The sequence below is a fragment of the Podarcis raffonei genome, chromosome 18 (genome assembly GCF_027172205.1).
Source record: "Podarcis raffonei isolate rPodRaf1 chromosome 18, rPodRaf1.pri, whole genome shotgun sequence".
Classification (NCBI taxonomy): domain Eukaryota; kingdom Metazoa; phylum Chordata; class Lepidosauria; order Squamata; family Lacertidae; genus Podarcis; species Podarcis raffonei.
Genome location: NC_070619.1, coordinates 12,951,370 through 12,964,152, shown reverse-complemented (window position 1 = coordinate 12,964,152; position 12,783 = coordinate 12,951,370). Strand labels below are relative to the sequence as shown.

The window sequence follows — 12,783 nt, the reverse complement described above, 5'->3', positions numbered from 1 at the left end:
CCTAAAGGATTATGGGAAGCGTTTTTGTCAAGGACGCTGAGAGCTGGAAACAGGAGGCACAGATTTCCACCACAGAGCCAATTCCAGAGCCAGCCCCTCTTCCCAGAAAACGGGGGGTACAGTATCCTCTGCGAAGGGAATTGGGGTCCCCTTCCAACTCTCAGCATACTTTCAACGCTCCCCGACCCACTGATCCTGCTAGCCAGGGAGGATGGGAGTTGTAGTCCTGAAAAACACACACAGGGCCCAAGTTTTGGGAAATGCTGATGGGGTAAAAGGTTGCAAGAGGAGAATCCCAAGCGCTAAGACAGAGATCATAATGCAGGCGATAAAACCCGCCTGGGAATCCTAAGGGGAATTGAGGGAGGTGGGGGGGGTCTCTTAAGAGCTCCCAGCTTTTTGGGGTGGAAGGGGGAGCCGTGACTGCAGTATCCTCTCCGCGTAGAGTTCAGATGCAGCCTCTGTAACCCAAAATGAACTGGCGTGGGGCGGCTTGTTTCAATGGGTCTACTCTGGAGCAGGACTCGCTTGGGCGCCGCCTCTCCTTCCCTTCCAACACGGGGAGGGGGAACTTGTTGCCCCCTTGGGTGCTGCTGGGGCTCCAGATCCCATCAGAAGCCAGCTGTTGGGAGCCCAGCCAACATCTGGAAGGCTGGTTTGCCCTGTCCAGCTTCTACATTCCCTGCACCCCCCATTCCTGGTTTTTTCTTGGACTGCGGTTCCTATGAACCCGAACCGCTTTGGCCCAAGGCTGGTGGCATCTGCAGGGCACCAGGTTGGGGAAGAGGCTGTTGTGCTGTAGGAGGGGGGGAAAGGTTGTGTTGCCCCCACTTGCTGCTCCCACCCCCTCGGACCTGCAAGCGATCTTTCCCCGCTTCACCTGGAGAACTCCTGGCTTTCAATCTTCTCAAACGACCAAACTCTCACTGTTTAAAAACATTCCCTTTTTCTCTCATTCCTCACCCCCCCCATCCCACGACCCCCCTTTTCTTTTTTCATGGAAACGCTACATACGGTTTTGGGTTTTTTCTCTCGTTTTGGCGGATATTTAGACACAAAACATTCTCTCTCTCTTTGTGAAGTTTACTTCTATGGGGAAAATTATATATATATATATAAATATAAAAATATATATATGCTGTACTGTATTTAAAAAAAAACCTGTTGGAAGTGTCAAAATGAGTTCAGTTTCTTAAAAAAACAAAAACAGTGAAAAGCTATGGGGTGGAAAGGAAATCCCAATATCGTGGTACCAAGGAGAGTTGTGAAGAAATAAAATTCTGATCACGAGAAGCGTTCCATGCCGCTAGTCCCTGTGAAGGAAGGGGGGAGGCCGAGCACTTGAAGGGGGTCTGATGTGGCAAGGGGGTTTTCAAAGGGGTTTTCTCCCAGTTTGTGGAGTGGGCTGGGGCTTAGTGGTGTAGCTGCCCCTCCAGCAACAGAGGCAGTCTACCTCCGAGTGCCGGCTGCTGGGAACCGCAAGCAGGGAGCGCCTCTCTGTTGCTCTGGCATTTTGATAGGGGGCTTTGGCTGTGGTGAGGCTGGGAGGCTGAGTAAGATTTTAGAAACGAGGAAAGAGTGGGATTCTAGAGTCAGAAGGGACCCAGAGGATCATCTCTTCCAACCCGCTGCAAGGCAGGAATACGCAGCTGTCCCATACGGGGATCAAACCTGCAACCTTGGCGTGTTGCCAGCCGCTGCCGTTCGACTGCAGTCGGGAGCCTGGCAGCTCCACCGCACTCAAAATATAATTTAATAAGAAGAATAAGAATAATTTATTACTTATAGCCCACCCATCTGGCTGAGTTTCCCCAGCCACTCTGGGCAGCTTCCAACAGATTCAAAATACATTAAAACATCAGTCATTAAAAGGACAAACCGCCTTGACCAGAGAGAAGAACTACCTGTCTTGGCAACGGCGTGCAAAAAAAGGCCACCTGCTTTTTCTTTTAATTGGGACGTGCAAAAAGATCTGGCACTTTCGAATGAATTGGGAAGGACAGGGGTTGGCAGTCGGGAGATGCCCGTGCCAAATCTGCCCCCCAGCCCGTTTCAGGATCCGAGGCGCTGCTGGAAGAGGGAGTCGAGGCCTCGGCTGGGCGGAGAGAAGGCTGCGCACCCGGGCGACGGCGCCTGCTTCCCAGATCCAGCCACCGATCTGGTGGGGCACCAAGCTGGCTCTGGCACGAGTTCTGGATCCAACCTTGGCAGAAGCGAGTGGCCCTCGTTCACCCGGTCGTTTCCATCTCGACTGTGTCGGCTTCCTCGTTTTCCTCCAGGCTGAGTGATGGGTGCTTAGGCTAGAGAGAAAGCGGGGTGGGATCTCATCAGTTGGGGATCTATGCAGCAGGTGGGATCTCTGGCAGAGAGTATCCTCTTGACCCAGGAGAGCTGCTGCTGGGAGGACCACTGGTCTTGCTAAATACAAGGCAGCCTGCTGAAATGATCCCTTAAGGCAGGCAGCCCCAAACTTGGCCCTCTAGCTGTTTTGGGACTACAACTCCCATCATGCCTAGCTAACAGGCCCAGTGGTCAGGGATAATGGGAATTGTAGTCCCAAAACAGCCAGAGGGCCGAGTTTTGAGGTTTTTATTGGGCTTTAAAATATTGGGGCAACCCAGTCGGGGTATAAATAAGAAATTCTTATCCTGCTGTCCTGCCCACCTCTGGCCTACAAGAGAACATGGTCCCCGAACTCATGATTCAAAGGATCTGAGGCTGCAGTTCTGGGTAAACCCTCTTTCCACCGGAGACCCCAAACTTGCGCCCGGTGCCGCTGCCTCAGTTTACCCACCCGGTGCTTCAGGTACGACAGGTAGGTGTCCCAGCCGAGGGTGATGACGTTCATGTAGAGCACCCGGTAGGCGGCGGGCAGGAAGAGGAAGTTGATGAGCTGCGCCGGGGGCCACACGCACCAGTCCATCTGCGAGCGGGGAGAGGAAACGGGGGTCAGCTGCCCCACAGGACAGGATGTGATGTCAGGGACGGGGAGGGAAGAGCCTTACCTTATAGAACTCCCAGAAATTGTCCTCCAGCTCTTGCCAGCTCTGGTCCAGCGTCTGCCCCTCCAGAGTCCCCATCCCTGCAGGGAGACAAAGGAAATGCCAGGGAGGGGGGTGCAGGATGAGGCCAGGCAGGCGCAGGAGAGTTTCCCCCTCCCCTCGTGTCTCCCAGAACCAGGAGAGGCATGAAAAGAGCCTTCTCTTCTCCGTTGCCTGCCCAGAAGATTAGCCCTGAAGGATAAAACTGTAGCGTTGAGACCCCCCGAGGGTCATCTAGCCCAACCCCGTGCTGTGCAGGAATCCCGTCCGCACCCATTGCGCTGCAGGAGGGCCATCGCGTCCCGGGCCCTACCTGACCCCCTCCTCACGCAAACAATCCCTCCCAAGTGGGATTTTTCTCCCAGCGGTGTCAATGTCCTTACCCAAGAAGTACCAAACGCCCAGCGCCGGGGAGGCCACGATCTGGTCGATGAAAACCTTCTTGAGGACGCTGCGGATCCCGCTGAAGCCGGCGGCGGGGAAAGTGCGGTCGAGCCACAGGTACCAGTAGTGCATTAGGGGACCCATGCTGCAGCCAATGGCAAACATGCGGGCTGAGGAGGAGAAGGAGGCATATTTGTAGTCTCCTCCACAGGCAAAGAAAAGAGGCTCCATCGCTTGGAAGTCTAAATGGAGCGTTGTGAAAAGCTGAGGTGGGGGGAGGGGACTTCCAGAAGTCCGTTCCAAAACCAAAGCGTTCCCAAACCAAGGCGCACTTTCCCATAGGAAGGCAAAAATGGATTAATCCGTTCCAGACCATTAAAAAGAACCCCTAAGACAGCTGTTTAGCATGAATTTTACTATCTTACGAGACCATTGATCCATAAAATGAATGCAATAAACAATGTGTAGTGGTACCTCAGGTTAAGTACTTAATTCGTTCCAGAGGTCTGTACTTAACCTGAAACTGTTCTTAACCTGAAGCACCACTTTAGCTAATGGGGCCTCCCGCTGCCGCCGCGTGATTTCTGTTCTCATCCTGAAGCAAAGTTCTTAACCTGAAGCACTATTTCTGGGTTAGCGGAGTCTGTAACCTGAAGCGTATGTAACCCGAGGTACCACTGTACCGCAGTCACACAATCAACCAATCTGTAGCTTAACTGGGTTTCACACGGTCACAAAAACAAAACAAAAAGAGCCACAAAAACGTGAAATTAATAGCAAAAACAGACAGTATAATACAGAAGGCCCTGCTCTCGTGTTGCCGCCCTCCTGACCTCTCGAGGAGCATGGCTAATGGCCACGACCCACAGACTGATGGCCTGACTCTGCACCCCTGGGATTGAAATCCCTGGTAGCGCCGTGGAAAGGCGGTTTTGAGCAAGAGGCAGGCAGGGCTCACCTGTGCGGGCCAGATCCCGCTTGCGCTTGGGGTCCTGCCTCATCTCCCAGGCCTGGCGGAGCGTGTCCCCGGCGGCCAGGAGCCCCCCGCAGCTGACGGTGTTGGTCACCAGCAGGAGGCGGCCTTGGAAGAGCGGCTTCCAGTAGACGGAGAAGATCTGCCGGCCGCGGGCCATCATCTCGGCGCTTCGTCGCAGGCCCAGCGGCTGGCTGGGGGGAGAACTGCAGAGAGGGGGGACACAAACAAGATGGTGAGCTTCCTCCCACGGCCTTCTGGCGGTTCCCCCTCTGTGAGAGGTGAGGCTACAGGGAAGCAGGGAGACGGCCTTCTCGGTGGTGGCGCCCTCCCATCAGATGTCAAGGAAATAAGCAACTATCTGACTTTTAGGAGACATCTGAAGGCAGCCCTGTTTGGGGAAGTCTTTAAGGTTTAAGTAGGTGGTCGTGTTGGTCTGCCGTAGTCGAAATAAAACAATTCTTTAAGAAGCTAATTAAAAAGACTCTTCTTAAAAGCCTAAAAACGCCTTTAAAAGAATCAAGTCTTCAAAAAGGTTATATGATCTCAGGAAGTCTTTAAAAGAATCCTTCCAGAAGAATTTAAAAATGATAATGCAGCGCCTCCGAGACCAACTGAGTAGTTTTAGGTATAAGCTTTGGTGTGCTTTTTATCGCGTTTTAAATATTCTGCTGGGAGCCACTCCGAGTGGCTGGGGAATCCCAACCAGATGGGCGGGGTATAACTATTAATATTATTATTATTATTAGGAATGTGAGCAACAGCGACAACCGTCCTCGCCTCCGCCCGCCCTCACAAATCCGCCCGCGGCACTCTGTGCATGCTCAGAGGCACTCTCACCTCGGGCCTCTCCTCCGCCTCGCGAGAAGCCCAGGCCAGCACGAGGAGGGTCAGAGTCCGAGCCAACGCCGCCGCCGCCGCATCCCACTTCCGCCTCCGCGGGGTCACGTGAGCGACAGGGTCACGTGATGCCGCCTATGAGACGCGCGCCCGGAAGCGAGGGCAGGACCGCTCTAGCCGCGCGGCTTCCTCCGCCTCGGTGTCCCTGCGCATGCGCAGCGGGCCCTTTTCGTCTGAGGGCAATGGCGGGAAAGGAGGCGGCGGCGGCTTCTTCGCCTCTCCGGAGCGGCGCTGCTCTCCGCGCGGAGCCCGGCCCGGCGTCGGAGGAGAAGGCGGGAGCCCGGCCCAAGCAGAGAGGTGACGGCACTCTGCACATGCTCGGGGGAGGCGGGGCCGCTCTGCGCATGCTCGGGAGCACCGCTGTTTCGGTTTTTGTTTTTTAATGTATTTTTACATATACCATTTGGCAACAAATTATTTATTTCGCGACATTCTCTAAATCTCTTGACTTCCCTCAATCCCTTACATGGATCCTAATGACTAATTTTCCAAGTTTACATATCAATGCAGTTTCCATAATTTACATTTTTCTTAATTGTCCACAAACGTCGTTACTTTACAAGTGATTTTTTTTTAAAAGTCCAGCTAACGTTTTAAATTGTTTACAACGGTCTCCTAGATAGGTTATACCGTATTTTTCGCCCCATAGGACGCACCTAGGGTTTTTTTGGGGGGGGAGTTATTTCCCCCCCAGGTGCGGGGCTGGGGCGGGGGGAAGCCTGAGCTTCCCCCCAGAGCAGGCTGCTATCCGCAAGCCGTGGGAGCGCTGTGCGAAGCCCGAAGCTTGGGGCGTGCTGAGCTCAGCGCGCCCCAAGCTTCTGGGTGCCGGCAAGCTCTCCGCTAGGCGTGGCAGAGCTGCGTCTCCCACGGCTAGCGGAGGGCTTCCTGAAGCCTGGAGAGCGAGAGGGGTTGGTGTGCACCCTTAAGGGGGTAAGTGTGATGCGCATGATGTGGGGGTGAAGGAGCTGCACATGCGCAGAGGTCTCTGCACATAATAATAATAATAATAATAATGAATTTCTCCCCTGCCCATCCGGCTGGGTTTCCCCAGCCACTCTGGGCGGCTTCCAACGGAATATTAAAAACACTGTCAAACATTGAAAGCTTCCCTAAGCAGGGCTGCCTTCAGGTGCCTTCTAAAAGTCAGGCAGTTGTTTATTTCCTTGACATCTGACGGGAGGGTGTTCCACAGGGCAGGCGCCACCACCGAGAAGGCCCTCTGCTTGGGCATAGTCATGATTTATGTTGGGGGGGGCAGAACTTCAGCTAGTTCAGTATTTTTATTAATTTTGGGTGGGCAGCGGCCCCCCTGGCTATTCCCATTGGGGAGGGCAAGGGTCCCTACAGGAGCAAGAGGAACTCTGCACGTGCTTGCTGCCGTTCCGGAGAGGGGAGGCACTTTGCCCCCCTCATGCCACAGTCTTCGGAAAAGCCGCTCCTGACATGCTCAGAGGCACCTTGCCTCTTCCCGTTTCACCCTTTCCCTCTTTTGCCTCCTTTCTGTCTCCTTAGGGGCAAGAATCGTGCCCTCACGATACCTGGACTATCAAAAAGGATCCGGAAAGGTGAGGTCTGGATGTGAAATTCCTCTTTTTGGCGTTTCCGTTTTAGCTAAAATAATCGCTAATAAACTTTGCTTCAGAATGAGAACAGAAATTGTTCTGTGGGTGCAGGAGGCCCCATTAGCTAAAGTGGTGCTTCAGGTTAAGAACAGTTTCAGGTTAAGAATGGACCTCCAGAACGATTTAAGTACTTAACCCAAGGTACCACTGTATTTTGATTTGTCCAGTTGCTGGAGTGTGTTGAAACACTCCCACTCCCCAACCATGACATAACAGCCCATGCCTAACTTGCCATGTCTTATTCTTCCTTTCCAGGCCGCTGCCAAAGCCACAGCTGGTGAGTTTTTTTGGGGGGGGTCAAGTATCTTGAAGGGGCTCTCTGGGGTGGACCTGCCTTTCTCGGGGGCAAGTTCACATGATGGTGGGTTCCTTCCGACACGGTTAAATCTGTTGAGAAGGCAATCTGGGTTGGCGATTCCCTCCTGGAATACAAGAGGCCCCCATCGCTTTCGTTATGCAACTGGCTCTTAGAAGACAAGGTCTATTCTTTGCGGTTTCAATTCAGCCATTTCTAATTTTGATCTGTGTTTATTTGTCTCCATCACGCAATTAGTTCAACGCCGGTAAAGCGCTTGGGAGCCGCTCCGGCAAACCAGGAAAATATAGTCCAGTAGCACCTTAGAGATCAAGTATAATTGGGTTTTCCTCCCCTCCTCTAGACCCTCACGAGGTTTTGCAGTCCACTCTGGTGGAGAGCCACGGAAGATCCCGGCCTGAACTGGAGGTCTCTGCCATCAAAAGTACGTGTGTTCCCTCCAGTTACAGCCTTGAACTGGTTGCAGATGTCCTGGCCTCCTTTCTCCCCCTCAGTGATAGAACTTCTGTGTGGTTTTCGGAGGGGTGGGGTGTCATGTCCCGCAGAAGACCCAGGGGTTCAATGACGCCTTCCCCCCCATGGGGGATATTAAAGGCAACTCCTTTCGTCCAGGACAAGACACCTTGAGCTTGCCCCCAGAGACGACTTTAGCATATGCACCGCCAGGGTGCAAAGATCCGCCCGGTGCTCCCAAATTTAGTTTAGCCGCCCCCGGAGTTGTCCAAGGCACCCAACAGAATATTTTAAAGCACAACAAAACCTCAAAACATAAAAAACTTCCTTGAACAGGGCTGCCTTCGGATGCCTCCTAAAAGTCAGATAGTTGTCTATTTCCTTGACATCTGATGGGAGAGGGTTCCACCACCGAGAAGGCCCTCTGTCTGGTTCCCTGTAGCCTCACTTCTCGCAGGGAGGGAACACCCAGAAGGCCCTCGGAGCTGGACCTCCGTGTCTGGGCAGAACGATGGGGGTGGAGACGCTCCAGGAAAACACTAAACGGAGAAAGCAGGGGGGGTCATTGTTGCAGCCATTTGTGGGTTCCCTCCTCCCAGTTGCAGCCCAGTCTCCTATCGGCTTTTGACTGTTAACTGGAATGTGACTGTCCGTGTGTGTTTGTCTTTTCTCTGGTTGCCACTTCTAGGCAAAAGCTGCCCCAGAGCATCGAGTTCGAAACACCACCTAAAATCCACCCCCCGAGAAAAGCAGAGCCTGGTGAGTCATGCGGGGACATTGAATGCAGATTTTATTTTCTAGTGAGGGGCTACAAGTTCTTGTTGAGGTGCTGTCAAACAGATACTCTCAAGTTTGTTGTTACGGTGGCGTTTTGGTGGCAGTAAACATTCCCAGACGGATGAGCCAGTCTTGGCCACGAGGGTCCACTTGTCTTGTTTTGAATGCATTTGTTGTTTTTGTGCTTTTAGTTGTCTTTAATTATCTTATGTGTAAATCGCTTTGAGACGCTGGTTTAGAAGGCAATTCATAGCTTAATGATCATCATCATCTGGGACCTAAGGTTTCTATAATTAAAAAAATTGCAGTGCTATACTTTCAGAAGCATGTAAAGAGAATTGCAGCAGATTCGCCCTTCCTCCCTGCTTTTCTCGACAGTTTCCCACCCGTTTGATTTGTTAAAGAATCGGCTTTGTTTTCTTCCAGGTCTCTCCTGATTCTGACGACCTGATTCGGATGCTGGAATCGGAGACACTTCTGTTGACCTATGCCTCCCTAAAGGTAAGAGACCAACGGCCTTATCCCTGCTTTGAGAGTCACTTAGAGAAGGATCTGAAATATTTCCCTCGAAGATTGAGTTTGTTTTATTCTGGATTGTTTCATACGCTGCTTTAATGTGTTGTAAATGCCTTTGAGATTTTTTCCCTTTAAAATATAAAGCAGTATATAAATGAGAAGGAGGACGAGGGAGAACCGTCCCCCCTTTAGAAGCCCCTGCACTAAATGCATCTTCTTTCACTTGCCTTTTGTGGACGTGTGTTCGAAACCCGACAACATTGCATCGCAAACAGATGGAGAAGAATACCGCCTTCCTGGAAAGGCAATCTGAGAGGAGCTTGCTAACCCTCAGCAGGGAGGCTGCGAGGCTGCAGGCGGAGGCCCAGAAGAAGCGGCGCAGGCTGCAGCGCCTAAGGAAGGACCACCAGCTCTCCGAGTCGCTGGGCAGACAGGTATGGGCTTCCTCCTTCCCAGGGGGCAGATCTGAGGACATATCCCTACGGGGCTGGCTTGATTCTGTCCTGCGGCTAACGTCTCTCCTTCCTTCCACCACCCGGGCTTCCAGCTCGAAGCGCTTGCTCCCGTTTTTGAGCAGAGCCCGGCATTCGAAGAGGAATACAGGCACTTTGCCACCGCTCTGGACACGGCGAGACATGAGCTGCCGGTGAACAAGATCTACCTGGGCGAGGACAAGAGCCAGTATCTAGGTAGGGAAGTGGATACACCTCAATGGCAGAGACTCCTGGATTCAGCTCCATGTGGCGTCAGGAAGCATCTGCTTGCGGGAATGTTGAGGGTGGCAGGAGAGGATATATTGCTTATGAATATCCTTCCTAACTTGCGCTAGCAAGTTCCTTCACCTAGCAGAGTCCCTTCCCCTTCTTACGCAGCAGAAAGCTGGTTGCAACCTCACGTGAGTTTCTGAAGACAATAAGCAATTCAGTCTGGCTTGTCCAGATTGAAAAGTCTTCTATTATTTTCCTGGTAAGACCCCTTGAATCCCTCCTAAAAGAATAAAGACACCGCAGGCTTATTCATAAGTAACAAAAAATAGTTTTACTCATGATCAGGAAGAGCATAGTGTGATCCCTGAAGGCAGGCTTAAGGCTTAAAGTTACAAACAGGTTTGCCCCGCATGGGAGATAACCTGGGGAACAGGTGTGGCAGCCAGCAGTCCAGTCCAGGTGAGGCAGGAAGCAGGCAGAATGTACAAGAAGATTGGGAAAAGAGAAAGGGAGCAGATTTTTCCTCCAAAAGCATTTTATTTTAAAAATACAATTTATTTATTTTTTTAAAATCTGATTTAAATTTTTAAAAATCATTGATTTTTATCCGCCCTGACAGCAAGGGAGATTTGCAGTTTCAGCTTGGTCCAAGCAACAGCCCTCACAAGCCTTCTCCTGCAGCACCTTGCAAGACCTCCGAGGGCAGGAGTTGCAGCAACTGGGAACAATCCTCTCCAAGAATTTGCTTTTCAATGGGGAGGGTTCCTGGTTTGATGCCTGGCATCTAAGAGGATCTCTGCCTCTCTCTGAATCTCTTCCCTCGACTTGCAGATGATTTGCAGAGGGCCTTGGCCGCCACCCAGGAAACTCTGCGCAAAGCCCTGCCGGAGCACGCCAAGGAAAACGCCAAGGGCCGGAGCGTCACGAAGGAGCTGGAGGAGACGTCTTTGGAGGTGGCTGCCGAGCTGCCAAGGTATTTAGAGTAAAAGCACATTTTAAAAGAACCTAAGGAACTTTGTTCCTGTTTGGTTGGGTGGAGGAGGAGGAGGAAGAGGCAAGTTCTTAAGGGGCTGAGGGAGATCTTGGTGAATCGTGTTGGGAATACAGACTTTCTCCATGTTGGGAATACAGATGTACTCCATGTTGGGAATACAGACTTTGTCCGTGTTGGGAATACAGACGTACTCCATGTTGGGAATACAGACTTTCTCCATGTTGGGAACACAAACTTTCAAAGAATGAGAAAGAAATATGACGTCCCATTTCCCCTCCTGCTGAAGTAGAGCACCTGCTTTGCTTTGCTTCACTTTATAAAACAGTGAGATTGTGGGCCTTTTTGGAACCGGCTTAGAAGGAACACTAAGGATAAGACAGAAATTGCAGAAAACAAATGCGTAGAGAGAGGGTATTCTCATTGGCTCATAAGTACTAGAACTGGTCGCCCAGTGCTTCAGAAAGTAAGCTGTTCTTCACTCAGCAGCCCGTTCACCTACGGGACTCACTGCCACAAGGGGGCCCACAGGCTCAAACGGCTTCAAAGGGAGGATTTAGTCTCATCCACGTGATGCTATTCAGGAGAGGCTGGCTGCAAACTCATTTATTTATTGGAAACGAAGGGATTAGTCAGAGCAGACCCACTGGATTTAAGGGATGTGCCTGCTTTCCTTGGGTGTACTTTGGGTATGGTTGGAGATCCCTGAGTGGTCATTAGCCATGATGGTGCAATGGAACCAATAAGAAGAAGAAGAAATAATAATTTATTTATACCCCACCCTTCTGGCTGGGTTTCCCCAGCCACACTAGGCAGCTCCCAATAGAATATTAAAAACACGATAAAATTCAAAACACGACAAAATATCAGTCATTTAATACTCCCCTGAACAGGGCTGCCTTCAGATGTCTTCTAAAACTCAGATAGTGGTTTATTTCCTTGACATCTGATGGGAGAGGGTGCCACCACCGAGAAGGCCCTCTGCCTGGTTCCCTGCAAGCTCACATCTTGCAGGCAGGGAACCGCCGGAAGGCCCTCGGAGCTGGACCTGAGCGATCAGAAGCTGGGGAGAAATAATAGGGGGAAGGCCCTTGCCATTGTTTCCTTCGAGGAAGCGCCTGGTTGAACATTGGTCGGTCTGAGCCGTCAGGACATAATGTTCTTAGCAATGGGTCCTGCTAGATCTTTCGCAAAGAGATGAGCCTCTTTGCTTCTCTGCTCCCATTTCCCGCTCTCCCCCTCCTCCAGGACCTTCGCGCACGGACTGGACTTGTCGGCTGACGTTGGCAAAGAGGCCTCCCTGCGCTGCCAGAAGGTCTTGGAAGATGCCCAGGGGGTCGAGAGGATGAAGGAGCTCTATTTTGGCTAGGCCCAGACCCCCAGGCTGGCCCCCTGCAGGCCGCTCATCCCGAATCCGGCAGCCGAAGCCGCCCTCTCTGCCAGGCCGCTGGAATTTTTGTATCAAATTGAATTTTTGTATTAAAGCACATCACTCTTTCACTGCAAAGTCTGGTTGCAACAGTGTCTTCTTTTGGCCTGTTTTATTTATTTATTTATTTATTTATTTATTTATTTATTTATTTTTTGTTGTTGTTGTTGTTGTTGAGTTGTTTAGTTGTGTCCGACTCCTCGTGACCCCCTGGACCAGAGCACGCCAGGCACTTCTGTCTTCCACTGCCTCCCGCAGTTTGGTCAGACTCATGTTTGTAGCTTCGAGAACACTGTCCCACCATCTCATCCTAGAATCATAGAGTTGGAAGAGACCACAAGGGCCAGCGAGTCCAACCCCCTGCCAAGCAGGAAACACCATCAGAGCACTCCTGACATATGGTTGTCAAGCCTCTGCTTAAAGACCTCCAAAGAAGGAGACTCCACCACACTCCTTGGCAGCAAATTCCACTGTCAAACAGCTCTTACTGTCAGGAAGTTCTTCCTAATGTTTAGGTGGAATCTTCTTTCCTGCAGTTTGGATCCATTGCTCCGTGTCCGCTTCTCTGGAGCAGCAGAAAACAACCTTTCTCCCTCCTCTATGTGACATCCTTTTATATATTTGAACATGGCTATCATATCACCCCTTAACCTCCTCTTCTCCAGGCTAAACAT

At 51.5% G+C, this 12,783-nt stretch overlaps 2 protein-coding genes across 3 annotated transcripts; one reads left to right on the top strand and one right to left on the bottom strand.

Moving 5' to 3' along the window:
• Positions 1–1,751: 1,751 nt before the first annotated feature.
• Positions 1,752–5,253, bottom strand: MPV17L2 (MPV17 mitochondrial inner membrane protein like 2). Its single transcript, XM_053372717.1, has 6 exons — positions 5,239–5,253; positions 4,384–4,604; positions 3,425–3,595; positions 3,006–3,082; positions 2,795–2,923; positions 1,752–2,300 (listed from the first exon to the last, which is right to left on the bottom strand). The coding sequence occupies exons 2-6, from the start codon at positions 4,559–4,561 to the stop codon at positions 2,229–2,231; spliced, it is 627 nt and encodes a 208-aa protein (XP_053228692.1). The 5' UTR covers positions 4,562–4,604; positions 5,239–5,253; the 3' UTR covers positions 1,752–2,228.
• A 186-nt stretch (positions 5,254–5,439) lies between these two features.
• On the top strand, positions 5,440–12,187 carry HAUS8 (HAUS augmin like complex subunit 8). Of its 2 annotated transcripts, XM_053372703.1 has the most exons (10): positions 5,441–5,595; positions 6,811–6,863; positions 7,176–7,197; positions 7,580–7,660; positions 8,378–8,448; positions 8,893–8,967; positions 9,258–9,416; positions 9,530–9,671; positions 10,521–10,662; positions 11,929–12,187. In XM_053372703.1, exons 1-10 carry the CDS (start codon positions 5,481–5,483, stop codon positions 12,047–12,049), a joined length of 981 nt encoding a protein of 326 aa, XP_053228678.1. In that variant the 5' UTR covers positions 5,441–5,480; the 3' UTR covers positions 12,050–12,187. The 2 variants fall into 2 exon arrangements, with proteins under 2 accessions (XP_053228679.1, XP_053228678.1); XM_053372704.1 differs by lacking the exon at positions 9,530–9,671 and having other exon boundaries at positions 5,440–5,595.
• The last annotated feature ends 596 nt before the right edge of the window (positions 12,188–12,783 follow it).